The 19763-nt window shown below is 35.6% G+C and overlaps 1 protein-coding gene across 7 annotated transcripts in view; it reads left to right on the forward strand.

Moving 5' to 3' along the window:
* The window catches only part of JMJD1C (jumonji domain containing 1C), a 369857-nt gene that overhangs the window by 314791 nt on the left and 35303 nt on the right, over positions 1-19763 (forward strand). For all 7 annotated transcript variants that reach the window (XM_053582218.1, XM_053582213.1, XM_053582215.1 and 4 more), the window contains 9 exons: positions 1463-1635; positions 1908-4117; positions 9843-10044; positions 13695-13909; positions 14890-15042; positions 17498-17587; positions 18077-18204; positions 18317-18530; positions 18976-19190. In XM_053582218.1, coding sequence (XP_053438193.1) covers positions 1463-1635; positions 1908-4117; positions 9843-10044; positions 13695-13909; positions 14890-15042; positions 17498-17587; positions 18077-18204; positions 18317-18530; positions 18976-19190 — 3600 coding nt within the window. The remainder of the gene's footprint in view (positions 1-1462; positions 1636-1907; positions 4118-9842; positions 10045-13694; positions 13910-14889; positions 15043-17497; positions 17588-18076; positions 18205-18316; positions 18531-18975; positions 19191-19763) is intronic.

Below are 19763 nucleotides of genomic sequence, written 5' to 3' on the forward strand. Positions count from 1 at the left end.
CATAAGTCCTACCACCAGCCACATACACCAAAGCTGGCAGGTTTGAACCCGGCCTAGGCCAGCTAAATAACAATAACAACTGCAAAACAAATAGCCAGGTGTTATGGTGGGTGCCTGTAGTCCCAGCTACTTGGGAGACTGAGGCAAGAGAATCACTTAAGCCTACGAGTTTCAGGTTGAGCCTAAGAGTGTGAGCTATGACGCCATGGCACTCTACCCAGGCCGACATAGTGAGAGTCTGTCTCCCCTCCACACCCCCATCCCCAAAAATAAGTAATAAAATTTCTGAATCTTATTCAACCGAGGCCATTTGATAACATTACATATTTTAATGATTGTTAGCGTATATGTATTTTTCTCTTACATGAGGTTTATAGCTGTTGTGTATGTTTTTAATATAATTTTATAACTATCTTTTTAATTACTCTTACACTGTCGTTTTGAGATGTTTATTTCTCAATAAAATTTTTGTAAATAAAATTTATTTCCTTCGTTAAAACCAGAGGCCATTGCATTTTTGTGGTATTTGTCTTCCTGTTGACCAACTCATAAAATATGTTCTGACAGAATGTCAGTCTGTCATAGTATAAAAATAATCCTTTAACATGTAATTAGGTAGTTATAGGTCTCAACATAGAGGTCACTGTCACCATACTCAGTTATGAGAAAGACAGCATATGTTAACATACAAAATTAATTTGTTAGACCTCCATACCTCCAAATTTAATGGTCCAACAATGTTCATAGCTTATAGTGAAATGGAGAGTACCTTTGGGTTTCAAATGTAATTATGCATTAATTATCATTAAATTGTTACATTGAAAAAGCTAATTATTTTTAATTGGTAAATGAACTTGATTATACTTTTTTTTTTTTTTTTAGTCTCACTTTGTTGCCCTTGGTAGAGTGCCGTGGCGTCATAACTCACAGCAGCCCCAAACTCTTGGGCTCAGGTGATTCTCTTGCCTCAGCCTCCCAAGTAGCTGGGATTACAGGCACCCACCACTACGCCCAGCTATTTTTAGAGACAGAGTCTCGCATCTGTGAACTCACTGCGGATTGCAGGCGTTAGCCAGCACCCCCAGCCCTTGATTATAATTTCTGTGGTGAAGTGTAGTTTAGGAATAACATTTTGCTTTTGCTGTTAGAAACATATATTCTTTTGCTGTCAGGAAACTAGATTCTGTGTACAGCATTTATAGTAAATTGAAGGCATTGATTTCAAGATTTCCTTTTAGTAAAATAACAAATATCTGGAAATTACATTTTAATACTAGTTAATTTTCCGCATAATTTTGAAAAGTCTATATTAGCTTTACTTAGTTGTCTGAATACTTCTCCTAAGATACATTTAGGAAAAGTTACGGGTTTCATAAATAATGCTGCTGTTAAAGTTGTACTGATACTGTGTTTAGTTTTTTTGTAGTTAACTAAAGTATAGATTTTTTTTCTTTTTAAATAGAATTCTCCTAGTCCTTGGTTACATCAGCCCACCCCTGTGACCTCAGCAGATGGTATTGGATTACTTAGTCACATTCCTGTCAGACCTTCTAGTGCAGAACCTCATCGGCCTCTTAAAATTACAGTCCATTCCAGTCCACCATTGGCAAAAACTTTAGTAGATCATCATAAGGAGTAAGTTCACCCATGCTTAAAAATCACATATACCTTATTTTTCTTAAAGTTTCTCAATTTACTTTTAAAACAGTTAATATTAAGTTAATAGATAAAACTAGGCTTTGAAGAAGTATTGTTCCATTGTAGTATACCTTTTAATTTACTTGTAGTATTAGAGTGTGTACAACAGTGTGTTTTTACTTTCATAATAGAATGATGATGCATAGAAGCTGTCTTTGTATTTTACATGATAAAGTGATTACAGGAATCTTTGTGTATTTTCTGTACAGAGAATTGGAGAGGAAAGCTTTTATGGAACCATTACGGTCTGTTGCATCCACGTCAGCAAAAAATGACCTAGATCTAAATAGGTCACAGACTGGAAAAGATTGTCACTTGCATAGGCATTTTGTGGATCCTGTATTAAATCAGTTACAGAGGCCACCCCAGGAGACTGGAGAGAGATTAAACAAATACAAGGAAGAACACCGTCGAATTCTTCAAGAAAGTATTGATGTTGCTCCCTTCACAACTAAAATCAAAGGGCTTGAGGGTGAAAGAGATAATTATTCCAGAGTAGCAGCATCATCTTCTAGTCCTAAAAGCCACGTCATCAAACAGGATACAGATGTAGAACGCTCAGTATCAGATCTTTATAAAATAAAGCACTCATTGCCTCAGAGTTTGCCCCAAAGTAACTATTTCACTACATTATCTAATAGTGTGGTCAACGAACCACCAAGATCATACCCATCCAAAGAAGTTTCAAATATTTATAATGAAAAGCAGAGTAATGCCCTTGCAGCAGCAGCTAGTCCCCAAACTCTGACTTCGTTTATATCGTCTCTTTCAAAGCCACCTCCTTTGATTAAACACCAACCAGAAAGTGAAGGTTTAGTAGGCAAGATACCAGAACATTTTCCCCATCAGATTGCATCTCACTCAGTAACAACCTTTAGAAACGATTGTAGGAGTCCTACCCATTTAACCGTTTCTTCTACAAATACACTCCGCAGTATGCCTGCTTTACATAGAGCACCAGTATTTCACCCACCAATCCATCACAGCCTAGAAAAAAAGGATAATAGCTATAGTAGCCTTTCCCCTCCAACTTTAACTCCAGTGATGCCAGTAAATGCTGGTGGGAAAGTTCAGGAATCACAGAAGCCTCCAACTCTAATACCTGAGCCAAAAGATTCTCAGGCAAATTTTAAGAGTTCTTCTGAACAGACTTTGACAGAAATGTGGAGACCTAATAATAACCTCAGCAAAGAGAAAGCTGAATGGCATGTGGAGAAAAGCAGTGGAAAATCACAGTCTGCTATGGCATCTGTTATTGTACGTCCACCTTCTAGTACAAAAGTTGATAGCACGCCAGCCATGCAGTTAGCTTTTAAAGATCGAGTTAGTGAAAGATCTTCAACTGAGGCGAATAAAACAGATTGCCTTAAGCCAGCAGAATCTGGAGAGACTGGAAGAATCATTTTGCCAAATGCAAATTCAGATAGTGCTCATACAAAATCTGAAAAAAACTTTCAGGCTGTCTCACAGGGCAGTGTTCCCAGTTCAACCATGTCTACTGTAAATACCATGTGTAATACCAAAACGGATGTCTTCACATCTGCTACCACAACTACCAGTGTTTCCAGCTGGGGTGGTTCAGAAGTAATTTCTTCTTTATCAAATACCATTTTGGCCTCTACATCCTTAGAATGTACCTCTTCAAAAACTGTTAGTCAGTCAATGGCTCAAACACAAGAATCCAGGGTCAGCACCACAGCTTCAGCTTCAGTTACATTAGCCAGTAGTAAGACAGGAAGTGCTGTTCAGCCTAGTTGTGTGTTCTCAGGCACAACTGATTTTATCCATTTAAAAAAGCACAAGGCAGCATTGGCTGCAGCCCAGTATAAAAATAGTAATGTCAATGAGACTGAATCTAATGCTGTGAAAAATCAGACATCTTCAATCTCCCTTCCCCTGGATAGCACTGTAATCTGTAGTACAATTAACAAAGGAAACTCTGTAGGAAATGGGCAAGCATCCCAGACAAGTCAACCGAACTACCATACCAAACTGAAAAAGGCCTGGCTTACTAGACATTCAGAAGAAGATAAAAATACTAATAAAATGGAAAATTCAGGGAATTCTGTATCAGAAATCATTAAGCCATGTTCTGTCAACTTAATAGCCTCTACATCTAATGATATACAAAGTAATGTAGATAGTAAAATCATAGTTGACAAATATGTAAAAGATGATAAAGTCCATAGGAGAAAAGCCAAAAGAACTTATGAATCTGGCTCTGAAAGTGGAGACTCAGATGAAAGTGAAAGCAAGTCAGAGCAAAGGACTAAGAGGCAACCTAAGCCAACATACAAAAAGAAGCAAAATGATTTGCAGAAGAGAAAGGGTGAAATAGATGAAGATTTGAAACCCAATGGAGTTCTCAGCAGGAGTGCCAAAGAGAAAAGTAAATTGAAGTTGCAAAGCAACAGTAATAGTAAGTCGATTACTTGTTAATCTTGGGTAAAACATGGTGAATGTTTTAGTAATAATGATGTGTTTCTCTAAAGATCGGTGAGCTTAAAGGCATCTTTGTCTTTATTTTCATGCTTTAGTTTCATGTATATGTTGTTAATTTCATTTCTGTATTTCACAAGTACCCTGAAAGATGAGATTTATTCTTCCATTTTTAAGAGCCTTACAGAAATACATCTGTTTTACCTAGCATTCATTGGAGGTGATGTGTGTAACCTAGTTTGTAATTTAATAGTTTCTCATAATTTTAACCATTTCTAAGAATTGTCAGAATACAGTCATGGCTGTCAAAATCCACTGTCAGCTAACATACTTACTTATAATGGGAGTTAGTTGAAAAAGAAATTCTACTCATAAATACTTATTTTAAGGCACATTTCTACAGGAGAATTACTGTTGCCCTCAGCATATCTGTGGGAGATTGGTTCCAGGACCCTCCCCACCCCCATGAATATCATAATTTTTAGATGCTCAAGTACCTTATAGAAAATGGCTTAATACAGACATGGGCCATAGAATGACATTTTGATTAACTATAGTAGCAGTTCTCAACCTGTGGGTCACGACCCACAGTAACCTGCATTAGGAAAGTTGAGAACCACTGAACTATAGAATGCATGTAAGGCAGTAGTCTCATAAGATCATAGTGTTATATTTTACTATACCTTTTCTGCCTTCAGATACACATTGGATACATTGTGTTATAGTTGTCTCAATATTATGAAATGCATTGTGTTATAGTTGTCTCAATATTATGAAATGCTGTATAGGTCTGTAGCCTAGAAGCAATAGGCTATACTATATCGGTTTGTATAAATACATTCTATGATGTTTTCACAGTGAGGAAATCAAGTAACAGTGTATTTCTCAGAATGTATTCCTGGTGTTAAGTGATGCCTGACTACATTTGCATATAACCTACCTACATTCTTCTATATACTTTCTATCATCTCTAGATTATTTACATTACCTAATAACAATGCCTACACATCATTCATGTGGATTCAACATGGTACTCTGCATGTTGATAGTATTCCACATATGGCAAATTCAAATTTCTACATGTGGTGAATTCAAACTTTACTTTTGAGAACTTTGTAGAATTATTTTTTCCCCCAGTATTTTTGGCCAGCAGTTAGCTCAATGCAAGGAACTCACAGTTATGGAGGGCTGACTGTTCTTCAGAATAATATGAATGTAGCCTATACTTTACCCTTATCTGGTGACAAAATTAGAAGTTTATTGACATTATCATCTATTTAACTAATAATGCTGCTCATTCAAACAGTCTTTAACAATAGGTAAAAGGGGGACATTAGTGGTTTGTGTGTTCATTTCTGTGTTGAAGAAGAATTTCCATAATAAGTTACAGCTTTAACCCTGGATGATGGTTATGTTTCTTTTGTGGCTGTGGCTGGCAAAATAAGTGATACTTAACAGTAATAGTCACAGTAAGGTGTTTCTATATATTTTTACTCTAGAAGTAGTTTTTCTCTGTTTATTTCTTTTTAGGTATGTTCCACAATACAGAAAGCACTTAATAGTTCACTGTATCCATGTGTTCATCCACATACAATATATGAAATATGTGACAATGTGGAGACTCAAGAAGTACTTTCACAAGCACTTGGATGCTTGGAGGCTCTTGTGCCTTTTCTCTGAATGAGGTTTTCCCACATGCTTGTGTGGAAATCAGAGGCAAAGTAAAGGAGAGAAAAACAGGAGGATGGAGTCATAGAAAAGGACAGTTCAGAAAGTGAAAGAAGGACAAGCTCACCTAGAGGCAGAGAGACTGACAGACTGAAATGGAAGTATAGTCAGAAGACAGGGAAAATGACAACGAAGGATACCTGCCATTTATCTGAATATTGGATTATATACAATGTTGCTTTTTCTCGGGTGTTCTCCTTACCAACCCTCTCCCACTCACCCATGAATTTGTAATAGATTTACTATGGTCAATAATTTTCTTCTGTTTCATATTTCCTTTGGTGTTGGGTATTCAAATAACTTTAAACTTAACAGAAAAAAGAAAACAGTAACTTTCCAGCTTTCAACCTATCAAACTCTTGTGAAGTTAAATTTATAATTTATTAAATATCCTCTTTTTATCTTGAGACTGAATATACATATTCCCAGGTAAGAGTTCAAGACAGGCTAGAATGAGTGCACTTTTTTCCTCAGAAGTTGTGATGCAAATGTCTACTTGATAATTGGCATTTAGCTTCAGAGAGGCTATTTATCCTTTTTGTTCAAGTCCAAAGTAACAGTGTCATTATTAAACACCATATATTAATTATGAACAGAGTATACTTGCTTTTATTCTGGGATATCTAGAATATTTTTTAAAAAATATTTTTTTTCTAGAGATGGGGTCTCACTGTGTTGTCCAGGCTGGAGTGCTGTGGCTATTTATAGGCACAGTCATAGTGCCCTGCAGCCTCAAACTCCTAGAATCAAGCAATCTTTCTGCCTCAGCCTCTGGAGTTATAAAAATTCTTCAAATTGGGAGTTGTCAAGTCAAGGAACTTTTAAACCTGAGTGGATTATCTATTTCGTGGATTAAACATAACCATTTTTCTGGTAATGTTTAGCGAGGTTTTCATCAGTCATGGTCAATCAAAAATAATAAGCTTGCACTTAGAGGATATAATATGATTACATACACTGTAATACATGTGTAACTATATATTTTACACACACACATAGTCTGTTTCTTAAGACATTTTAAAGCCAGGTTAATAGATTTTGCTTTATCTACTATTTAGGAATATCTTTGTATCTACTGCCTTTTGTTTCTGTTAATTAAAAGTTATTGCTTGTCCTTGACTAATTTTTATGTAATTTTATAACCTGAAATTATCCACCATATTTAAATATGTCTGTAAATCTTACGGTACACAACCAATGATTAACTATGGTAAGAGTTAATTTCTATATCTCAAAAAAATATTTTTAAGGAGATAGAATATCAAAGATTAAAGATTAGCATGTATTTGCCCCTGTTTTTCTTGCTCTCCAGTTTTCTATTACTTGAGCAGCTATTTGTGGATTTGCTAATAGAGAACTAAGGTTAAAAAGGTTCTTATGGAAGAAGAAATATCCATTGAGTTAGGTATTTTTTGGGTGACTATACATAGTATTTATCTCAAACTTTCAGATTGAGATAACTTTTAAGATTTGGTTCTCTATTATAGTGCTGTTTAAATTGTTTATGATAGTATGGTGATTTATACTCTGAATTATTCCATTATCTGGAATTTAAAGCATATTGGTTAATGTTATTTTCCAGTTAGAATAGAGATAGATCACATTTAGTTTGTTCTAGTGTAATAAATTAAAAGTAAATGATTAGAAGCAAGTGTGCCAAATAAAGATTTTTCAGCAGTGTAACAATTCGATCATTTATTCTGACTTCTAAAAGCCCTGCGTTTTTTATACCAGTCTATAGAAAAAAATCTGTCTTGTACACAATGGAGGAAATATAAAACTTTTACATAAGCCTTTTGGAAACATTTTTATACTTAGGGGGATATTTTTAAGGGGATAGTGGAGATGGGTCCTGTGTACGTCTGTGTGTGTGTGTGTACATATGTGCACGTATGTTTTTCTAGTGGATTAAGCTAAATGGTTGCATGCCCTAAGTTAGAGACAGAAGAAAAGAGAAAACATGTAAAGGACCAGGCAGCAACCCTAGAAGTGCTAAATATTGGTCCATATTTCAAAGGGTCACTCTACAGTTTTAACAGTACTTTTTTTATTAAGATAGATGATCTTTCTGTAATTGTACTGTTTAAAATATCAACAAATAAGTAATAGTGGAGCGCTGGAAGAGTTTTGCTACAAGTCTTTGTTGGAAATAACTAGTCTCATGAGAATATTGTGCTTCTCCACAAAAGGAGCATGATCAGAGAAGACAAGGGTAGGAAATACAGTCTATTCTTTCAACATGACAGAAATAGCAAAAATCTTTAAAAAAAAAATCTATATAAAAATTAAAAGTCTGGGCGGCACCTGTGGCTCAAAGGAGTAGGGTGCTGGTCCCATATGCCAGAGGTGGTGGGTTCAAACCCAGCCCCGGCCAAAAAAAAATTAAAAATCTATATAAATCTATTGTCTGATACATAGCTATATTAATATGGGTGGAATAAATATACTTTCAAGTTAGGGTCAACAGATATTTGCTAGTTCTAACCTAGCTTGCTTTTAATTAAATACATTTTTAAAAATTTAACAGGCAAAACTTAATTTTGGGGGTTTCTCCTGGTCTAGAGAATCCCGCTTTAAAGATGACTGATTACTTGAGCCAATGTTCCTACACTTGTTAGGCTCAAATGTGTTGGAACAATGATACAGAATATATTGATGACTTGAGTTTTTTTCTCTTGCAAATATTAGACTATATAGTTCATTTTCCCCTTTATATTTATTTATTTATTTTATAGAGACAGAGTCTCACTTTATGGCCCTCGGTAGAGGGCCGTGACCTCACACAGCTCACAGCAACCTCCAACTCCTGGGCTTAAGCGATTCTCTTGCCTCAGCCTCCCAAGTAGCTGGGACTACAGGCGCCTGCCACAACACCCGGCTATTTTTTGGTTGCAGTTTGGCCGGGGCCGGGTTTGAACCCGCCACCCTCGGTATATGGGGCCGGCGCCCTACTGACTGAGCCACAGGCGCCGCCCATTTTCCCCTTTGTATTTCTTACTTTTTTTCTTGTCATCAGTAAAAACAGCTGAATTAACATTGCTTTTTTCTTTTGTTTATTTTTTTGGTTTTGTTTTTTGTTTTTTAAGATAGGGTCTTGTCCAGTTACCCAAACTGAAGTTCAGTGGCAAGATAATAGCCTCCCATGTCACTAAGACTACTGACACAGACCATTATACCAGGCTAATTTTTCTATTTTTTTGTAGAGATATAGTCTTGGTATGTTGCTCAGGCAGTTACTGAGCCCCTTACCTCAAGCAACCTTCCTACCGAGGCCTCCCAGAGTGCTGGGATTACAGCCCTGAGCCACCACCATGCCCAGCCGGTTTTTTTCTTCCTTTCATTTTTCTTCAAACCTTTTTATTTTTCTGAAAGGTACTACTGCCATCAATATGATGTTGATATCAAATGCAGGGTATTAAGGGAAAGATAATAGGAGAAATACCTTAATCTCTTTTTTTTTTTTTTTTTTCAAATACAGGATTTGTGAAATCATTTGTCTTAATGAGCCACACTTACCTTGCAAAATCAGATTATGTATTTCAATAGAAATATGTTGAAACTAGCATGTTGTTTCTAAATATATAGACTTTTGGTCTTTGGGTTGGCTCTTGAAGGCACCTCCTACATAAACCAAATTTTACAGTATAGAAAGAATGTATTTTTAAGTATAGATTTACATAGAATAGGAATGATCTCATGTTTGCTATTATATAAATATTTAATATTTATGGAATTCAGTCAACTGGAAAATTTACTCAGTTCTGTATTTCCAGTGTACTGACCTAAGAGTGACTCATTTAGTTAGCAAATAAGTACAAATGCTGCTGTGGACTTACGTTATTAATCAGTAACTAGAATTCTTAATGTCTTTGTTTCTTTTTTATAATCTTACTATATTGTGATAGTTATTTGAATTTCATCTCAAGGAGTTTAATTTAAAACATAACCTTGATAAAACTTTCCTACTGATTTTACAGCTGGCATTCCTCGCTCAGTATTAAAAGATTGGCGTAAAGTCAAGAAGCTGAAGCAAACTGGGGAATCCTTTTTACAGGATGACTCCTGCTGTGAGATAGGGCCTAATTTACAAAAGTGCCGAGAATGTAGACTTATTCGCAGTAAAAAAGGAGAAGAACCAACTCACTCACCAGTATTTTGTAGATTTTACTACTTTAGACGGTAAGTGAAAATACAAAATTGGGGAAAAATTATTACTCGGTATTAGAAATTACACCGTTATCCTGAAGGTCCCTTTCGGATAAGGGTCTTTGAGTCTCCATGTTTCTGAAACATAAAACAACATTAAACTTTTTGTGCTAAATTTTAGCAGTAGTTAACTTACTGATCTAAATACCCATTATTTGTGTTTCATATGACTTTTCTGAAAGATTTATTCCTTGATGAAAAAATGATAGGTTTTTTTTTTCTAGAAGATTACAGGTAATGGCAGTTTGGTTTTTGTTTAGGATCTTTTAAAAAATTATATACTTTGACTAAAACAAATGTATTCAAACTGTAAATCTAAGTAAACAGTCTAGGCCTATTTAACTCAAACGAATAATGCTATGTTGCAATACTCATACTTTTATTAAATATACATTAAATATTTGTGACTGGAAAAATTTGAGTTATAAAATGACAAGGAGGGTTTATTAGTACCATGTCACATTTCACAGGTTTTGTTGTAAAATATAATAACTTCTCAGTTATTAACCTACATACTAATTTAATAGTAATATTATTAAATACTACTTTAAAAATAAAAGCTTAAAGATAGACTTTTAAAAATTCAACGAAAGAATATCTGAATAACCTGGCCAGTAAATACTAGCTAATGTCTGTCTCACATTCTGGAATCAGTCATTCTTGGTTGTGAATCCCATTTCTGTCCTCCTATAGTTAATGAAGTTCCTATGTGACTTTATTAACTATGGGAGGACTACCACTAAGCCTGTCTCTTCTGCAAACATGAATGATAAATGTACCTACATTAAAGAAGTTTAATGAAAGTTAAGATAAAGTCCTTAGTGTAGTCCCATTCATACATACTACACAGGGTACCATAAAATGTTTATACATTTTAAGAAAGAAAAAACGTATTAAAATTGTAATACTCAAATCACATTTGACTTGTGTAATTATAAGAGGTGCTCAAACATGACTTGTATTCATATCTTTTTTTAATTAGTATATATTATTACAATTTTAATACAGTTTTTTCTTTTCATAAAATATTTATACATTTTTTGGCACCCTCTGTATATATACTGTGCAACCTCTATAGCTGACCATCTCCCTACATTTTCCTTCTTTTTGTTTATTTATTTATTTTATTATCCATCTTCTTAGCTGTTCTTCCACGTTGTCGGTCGGGGAGGTGGGTGGAGGAACAATCCAGCTAAAGGAGAAGCAGAGGAGGGAGGAAAGGAGAAAGAATGCAAAGACTGAGGTCCTTGATTCTAGACTTTTTTTTCCACTTTGTGCCCTTGGTAGAGTGCTGTGGCATCACAGCTTATAGCAACCTCAAACTTTTGGGCTTAAGTGATTCTCTTGCCACAACCTCCCAAGTAGCTAGGACTGCAGGCGCCTGGCTATTTTTAAAGAAGAGGTCTTACTCTGGCTCAGACTGGTCATGAACTCATGAGCTCAGGCAGTCCACCCATCTTGGCCTCCCAGAGTGCTAGGATTATAGGCATGAGCTATTGCACCCGGCCTATTTTTTCTTTCATAATTTTCATAGACTGGACGTGCACCACAGGCACATATCATTACTCTAGGCTCTGTTCCTTATATTGAGTAATTTGTTACAGTCCGGTGGGTGGTCAACTTATAGAGGTTCTGCTATATATATGTGCATATATGAAATGCCCTGTCATATGCTGTAATTATTTTCCTAATTTCTTCTTCTTTCTAGGAAATTAGTACATACCTTACTATGGTAAATACACTATGCTGATAAAACATGTATTCGTAGGAACGGCCAAGTTCTTTTTCTTTACTTCACAGTCTTTGTGGCCAGCAATCTCCAAAGGACAGACAACGTCAGGGAATAGTTATAGGAGGCAGTACACATACATGAAAGTATGGAAGAGATGATAAAAAGAATCAAGAGGAAAAGTAGGTTTGAGGGGATAAGAAAATCTAGTCAAAGTTTGAAGGAAGGAAATGTTCATGTAAATATTGTAACATAAAGCTGAAATAAGATGACGGGAGAAATTTGGTTTAAAAAGAAGAGGGAGGCCAGGCATGGTGGCTCCTGCCTATAATCCTAGCACTCTGGGAAGCTGAGGCAGGAAGATCATTTGAGATCAGGAGTTCAGACCAGCCTGAACAAGTCCTTGATTCCTCTCTACTAAAAATAGAAAAAAAATTAACTAAGAGTAGTAGTGTGTGCCTCTAGTCCCAGCTACTTGAGAAGCTGAGGCAGGAAGATTGCCTTGGCCCAGCAGTTTAGGGTTGCAGTGACCTATGAGGACACCAATGTATTCTACTAGGGACAACAGAAACTCTTACCTAAAATAAAAGAGGAGGAGGAGGAGGGAAAACTTTGGTAAGATAATAAAAGTATTCCTCATTAGTATAGTGGTGAGTAAAAAAAAAAAATAATAATAATAATAATAAAAGTATGAAAAATAGAAGTAAAAGGTATGTTTTATTCGTTTCTTTAAAGAAGTATGATGGCTTAGCGCCTATAGCTCAAGTGGCTAAGGTGCCAGGCACATACACCAGACCTGGTGGGTTCGAGTCCAGCCCAGGCCTGCCAAACGACAATAACAACTACAATCAAAAAATAGCCAGGCATTGTGGTGGGCACCTGTAGTCCTAGCTACTTGGGAGGCCGAGGCAAGAGAATCATTTAAGCTCAGGAGTTGGAGGTTGCTGTCAACTGTGATGCTACGGCACTCTATACAGGGTGACAGCTTGAGGCTCTGTCTCAAAAAAATAAATAAAAATAAAGAAGTATGATATAAAATAAATGTTAGATACCCCTTGGTTGAGAGTAAAGAGAGTTAAAGTACGAGATATTTGAGGATTAACCACCAGCCAGTAAGAGAATGGCAATTTTTTGCCTTCCATTTGCCATGAACTTCTCTCATTAGATGTATTTGAATGTCAATAACCAAGAGCAAATAATCACATTAGTTGGCTTCTTACAAAAACTATTAAGAGTTTCATCCTTTCTCTCCTAATAATTTTATCAATGAAAGTGTAAGTGTATTTGCCTTTTTTTAATCCTCCCATTGAAAATTTTAAGGTGATTTAGGCCATTTTTAATGTTAGTGATTTCCTTTATTTAATTTCATATTAATATGTGGGTACACATAATTAGGTTACATTGCTTGCATATCTAAAAGTTCAAGTTATAGTGAGCCCTTCATCTAGGGTGTGTGCTGTGTACCCCTATGTTGTGCATATTATTAGGTGAGAGCTTTGTTAGTGATTTTGAATTAAGGTTATGTATCAAATAACAGATTTGCTCTAGGCAACAAAGAGCCCACATTTTTATTGGTCATCAAACACAAACTCTTAAACGTAGTTTTCATTTAGTGGGAATTAAAGTACTTAAGTATAAGTTATAGGAAGAATCTTCCTTTTTGAAAGAATCCAAAATTGGTACTGCTTGTTATTGCCTTTTGTGTAATGCCTATGAGAGTTATTTAAATTAATTTGATAATTACTGTGTGAAAACTACCCTATTTTTGTTTTTAATTAGATTTTATATGTTTATAATATATAAACAGATTTATAAATTTACAACTTTAAAAAACTGTGCCTATACATTTTCTTAATATCTTGGTATCTAATGATTTTATGTTTTACTGTTTCAGATTATCCTTTAGTAAAAATGGAGTCGTTAGAATAGATGGTTTCTCTTCTCCTGACCAATATGATGATGAAGCTATGAGTTTATGGACACATGAAAATTATGAAGAAGATGAATTAGACATAGAAACTTCTAAATATATTTTGGATATAATAGGTGATAAATTCTGTCAATTAGTAACATCTGAAAAAACAGCTTTGTCCTGGGTAAAAAAGGATGGTAAGGAAGTTAAATATAACATGAACTTTACAAATTTTATTTTAAGAATTTCTCTTTGAATTATGTTTCATTTGGGAAAGAAGTCCTTAAACTTGGCTAGTCTTACAGATTTTTAATTATGATAACGGTACCTTTTATGCACAAATGAACCTGTGTGTACTTACAGTTACAGATTTTTCCTATTGAGGTTGAATTTAGTAGATTAAACATTTACGAAATCACCATAACATTGTGATATTTGGAATTTCTGACATTACAACACAAATTAGAGTGTTAAAAACACTTCGGATGCAAAGTGTGAAATTTCAGTGTTTGACATAAAAAGATACAGTTCATTCTGTTATTGATACTCAAATCTTAGGTTTATTGTTTGTTTAACTGCTGTTTACTGCTTATGACCTTGAGCAAATAACCTCCATGAATATTAGGCAGATTTGTGAAATAGGAAAGATAACAACCTCATAAATTTGTTTAGAAAATAGTTTCTATTAATAATGTAAAGGACTTAACAGTACCTAACATAATTGATGCTCTAAATATTAGCTTCTTCTCCTTCCTTTTCCTAAAATCAGTTGTTTGTCTTCCAGGAGCCATTTGGTAATGACCCAAGACATTTTTGGTTGCTTAATTGAAGAGAGTGGGGTGTGCTGCTAGTATCTGATAAGTGGGGGCCGTAGGTCTCCTAAATACCCTACAATGCACAGGATAACCCCTTATAACAAAAAAAAATTTTTCCATCCCTAAATGTAAAAAGTACCAAAATTGAAAAACTCTGCCTTAGATGTAAGCCATATTTATTTTTCACTTAGAATAATTTGTGAGTCTTCTGAAAAGAATTCCGTAAGAATTCTGCTAAGTCTTTAGTTAGCCTTAAAGTTCTTGGTTTTGCCTTTACATTTTTATTTATGCTTGCATTTAACCAAAATTACGTGGGGAAAGAGAATATTTGACTTTAAATTTCTGTTTTTTCTGTATCTCAGCCAAAATTGCCTGGAAAAGGGCAGTAAGAGGAGTCCGAGAGATGTGTGATGCATGTGAAGCAACATTGTTTAACATTCATTGGGTCTGCCAAAAATGTGGATTTGTGGTCTGCTTAGATTGTTATAAGGCAAAGGAAAGGAAGAGTTCTAGAGGTTGGTTGATAAGTTTATATGAATTGAAGGTTTTTTATAATGTTTCTTTAGGATCATTAAATGTGTTTTTTGCCTACCTTTCTTTCTTATGAATATATTCTTAAAATTTTGTGAAATTTGTTTTTAAGAGGAGTAATCACCAGTTTATTAATTGCTCTATTTTTCAAAATCAGACTGTGCCTACATCTTTTAGACTAATGTGTATATTTACCCTCTCATTTCAGGCAGACAGTTTCTTAATGTAGCTCAAAATTTAGGGTTAAGGCTTGTTGCTTTAAGATTGCTATGTTTTAGGTTTTTCTCCTGCTTTTTTGTTTGTTTGTTTTTTGAGACAGAGTCTCGATTTGTTGCCCTTGGGAGAGTGTTGTGGCATCACAGCTCACAGCAACCTCAAACTCTTGGGCTTAAGCAGTTCTCTTGCTTCAGCCTCCCAAGTAGCTGGAACTACAGGTGCGTGCCACAACACCGGCTATTTTTTGGTTGTAGTTTTCATTGTTGTTCGGCAGTCTCGGGCTGGGTTCGAACCCACCAGCTCTGGTGTATGTGGCTGGCGCCCTAGCCACTGAGCTACAGGTGCTGAGCCTAAGATTGCTATGTGTAGGAGCCTGAAGTTCTTCTAGAAACTGTTAATTACACAGTCATAAGTCATAATTGAATGCTTCATAGTATCTAAATGTTGGTCACCATTTATCTCTCAGTTCTCAGAGAATGAAAAAGACATCTTTATAATTTTAAACAGCCTTTGAAGCATTTCCTCCCTCCCTGTCTCACTCTGTTGCCTTGGGTGGAGTGCTGTGGCATTATAGCTCACAGCCACCTCAAACTCTTGGGCTGAAGCAATCCTCTTGCTGCAGCCTCATAAATTTGTTTAGAAACTAGTTTCTATTAATAATGTAAAGGACTTAACAGTACCTAACATAATTGATGCTCTAAATATTAGCTTCTTCTCCTTCCTTTTCCTAAAATCAGTTGTTTGTCTTCCAGGAGCCATTTGGTAATGACCCAAGACATTTTTGGTTGCTTAATTGAAGAGAGTGGGGTGTGCTGCTAGTATCTGATAAGTGGGGGCCGTAGGTCTCAGCGCCCGTAACTCAGTGAGTAGGGCGCTGGCCATATACACCAAGGATGGCGAGTTCAAGCCCAGCTCAGGCCCCTAAAACAACAAGGACAACTGCAACCAAAAAATAGCCGGGCATTGTGGCGGGCACCTGTGCTCCCAGCTATCCAGGAAGCTGAGGCAAGAGAATCACTTAAGCCCAAGAGTTTGAGATTGCTGTGAGCTGTGACGCCACGGTACTCCACCAAGGGCAAGGGCAACATAGTGAGACTCTGTCTCCAAAAAAAAAAAAAAAAACTAACATTCGCTAGGTTTAATATATAGTGGCAATCAACGTTAAGTGTTTAAAATATAAACAGTTAGAAAACATTTTCAAGTTACCCTGTAGGGCTTCAGAGAGGAAAGTCAAAGCTTTTAAAGGTAACCAGTTTTAGACTAGATTTGAATTTTATTTAATCTGTACTTTTTATGAAATAATAGTCCTAGATTTTTTAAACGCTAAATTTATTGACTTTTGTGATAGCAAAGATTTTATAGCCACATCATCAGTAGCTGTCATAAATTTATAGAGAAAGTTCTCCTAGAGATCAAGGTATCAAATATTCTTTCCATTTCTGATATGCCCCCATGCTATGACTTTTATTTAGTATGTTTACAACTCTAGGAATAGAGCCATGTTTGAGAGCAACTGTGCTCCCAGCTACCCAGGAGGCTGAGGCAAGAGAATCACTTAACCCCAAGAGTTTGAGACAACAGCTATGTGATAACAGCTTTTTCACATCTCATGACAGTTCTCTGCATGTCTTTGAAGCATAAGAGGAATACAAATGACTAATGGCCTCAAACTTGTGTCATACTGATTTTAGGATCAGGCTATTATCTGCGTCACTGTTTTTATAGAATTCATAAAGTGGTGGAACTGCCTTTTCTGACTTTATTTTTTTAATAATCAAATATCCGAAAACTGTCAATGACATTTTTTATATTTCTTTATATACAAAGCATCAATTTTATCATCATAAAACCATTGCAGCCAGACACAAAATGACTCATGCCTATAATTCCAGCACTTTGGAAGGCTGAGGCAGAAGGATTGCTTAAAGTCAGGAGTTCAAGACCAGCTTGGGTAACATAGCAAGCATCCCGTCTCTTAAAAAAATTTTTTTTTTTTAATTAGCTGGGCTTGGTGGCATGTACTGGTAGTCCTAGCTGCTCTGAGGTAGGAGGATTGCTTGAGCTCAGAAGTTTGAGGCTGTAGTGAACTATAATTATGCCACTGGACTCCAGCCTAGGTGACAAGAGTATAAGACCTTGTCTCTGAAGAAAAAACAAAACCAAAAAAAGAAACTAAAAAAACAGAATGAGTGTGATATAAAACTAGATAATGTTATCTTACAGATAAAGAACTATATGCTTGGATGAAGTGTGTGAAGGGTCAGCCTCATGATCACAAACATTTAATGCCAACTCAAATTATACCTGGTTCTGGTAAGTATAAATTTACATTATTAATGCAATAGCTCCAGGTTAAAGAAGCATCTAAAAAGAGTGTTTGAAATATTAACATAATAAAATGGAGAGGTAAGGTTTTACTAGTCTTGAATTGTCTTGCTCAAAGTGTTGGAAATCCTCTGTAATGGTAAATAAAGCTCAGAAAGAAGACCACCATAGAGGAACTGTCTTAGAAGGGGAAAATTAAAATATTATGTAAAGGCCTATTGGGTTTCCCATGAAATCTTTCTAGTATTTTTGAGCATACTGAATTTTTAATAACAGTGGTGAGGAAAAAAAAGAATAGAGAACATAAATTTGATTGAATGAACCAATTCTATGATAGATGGAAGAGATAGAATGGAGGAAATGTGGAAGAAAATTTAAAGGCACAAGAGCTCCATTGCTACTAATTATAAAATATAGTAAGAAAAAATGTTAACAACTAGTGGTAATCTTTTTATTAACTACCATTTTATTTTGTAGTTTTGACAGATCTTCTAGATGCCATGCACACTATTAGAGAAAAATATGGCATTAAATCCCATTGTCATTGTACTAACAAACAGAATTTACAAGTTGGAAATTTTGCTACAATGAATGGTGTATCTCAAGTGAGTAAAAATCTTATTCTATTATTCAAGTAGAAAACATGTTAAAATAATCAACTTTGGTATTTGAAATCCAGAAAAACTGTTTAAAGATTTAATTGTTTTACCTTTGTAGGTTTTGCAGAATGTTCTTAATCATGGTAATAAAATTTCTCTGTGCATTCCTGAATCTCAGCAACAAAATACTCCCCAAAAGTCTGAGAGTAATGGCAATAGCAGCCCAGGAAGTGATGTATGCACAGATAGCAAGTTAACTCCTCCAGAATCCCAGTCACCACTACATTGGTTAGCAGATCTTGCAGAGCAAAAAGCCAGAGAGGAAAAAAAAGGTAAACATAACTGTGTCTAAGTATATGTTCGAGAATTACGATATAACCTTCACTTTACTATTGCATATTAAAGTACTACTAATATAAATAATTTGGTCTTTTGCCTAAATTAATGGCTTAGATTCAATAAAATATTTGTCCTATTACAAAGCAGGCTTCTTAACAATTTTGTATAAAGCCACTGGGTGCTAGATTTGTAACTTACCTATTATATTTTCTGCCTGTCTCAGCAGTAGCATTTTTCATTTGTGACAGGTACAAACTCAGCACATGCCTAAGGAAGGCCTTTTCACATTCAAAATGTTTGATGGCATTTTGAAGGCTTTAGCTCATTCTCTGATTTACATTTAGGGGACTAAATCACCAGTGCTTTAGTTTTTACCTCCCACTATAAATGCAGGTTCCGGCTTAATTGAGTTATAATATGTGAAATGTTTTGTTTTAGAAAACAAAGAATTTGCCCTTGAAAAGCAAATTAAAGAAGACAGAGAACAAGACAACTCTGATTCTCCAAATGGCAGAACATCGCCACCTACATCCCAGAATAATGAACAAGGGTCAACTCTACGGGACTTGCTGACCACCACAGCTGGCAAGCTACGAGTAGGCTCTACAGATGCTGGCATTGCCTTTGCCCCAGTGTATTCAATGGGAGCCCCAGTGAGTGTGGTGCCAGATTTTTGCTTTTAATTATGGACCTTAATTGAGATGATTTGGGTAGTTGGCTGTTGGGTATGAATTAGCCAATAAATAGTTGCAGCTGAAATCAAATGTACCAAATTGCTAGGCATATTTCTTATTTGCACCCTAACTCCTAACCTTCAGCTAGCATTTTTCACTAACCTTAGTAAAAGGTTGGAGAAGAGGGCTCTTTGATGCCAGAAGATCCCTGAGATGCCCCTTCAGAACCATTTGTCTAGTGAGGGAGAAAAACACATATGGAAGTGAAAAATATCTAGTAATTAATTTTGCTTTAATTATTCACCAGAAACAGAAAAGCAGAATAAATGCTTAGGTAGATGAAAATTTTTGGTAGCTTTTAAAAGTATGTGGGACATTCCACCCACCTATACACTCTGCCCCAGCCCTAAAAAATGTAAAAGGTTGGAAGGCGGATCTTCTAGTTACTATTGACCAGGCAGTTTCTCACACCAGCAAACTTCAGGAATAGTGTAAGGGCTAGAGATCCCTATCTACTACCACATACATGCATATTCTTGAATGCAGGGATAC

Source organism: Nycticebus coucang, chromosome 3, assembly GCF_027406575.1.
Source record: "Nycticebus coucang isolate mNycCou1 chromosome 3, mNycCou1.pri, whole genome shotgun sequence".
NCBI lineage: Eukaryota > Metazoa > Chordata > Mammalia > Primates > Lorisidae > Nycticebus > Nycticebus coucang.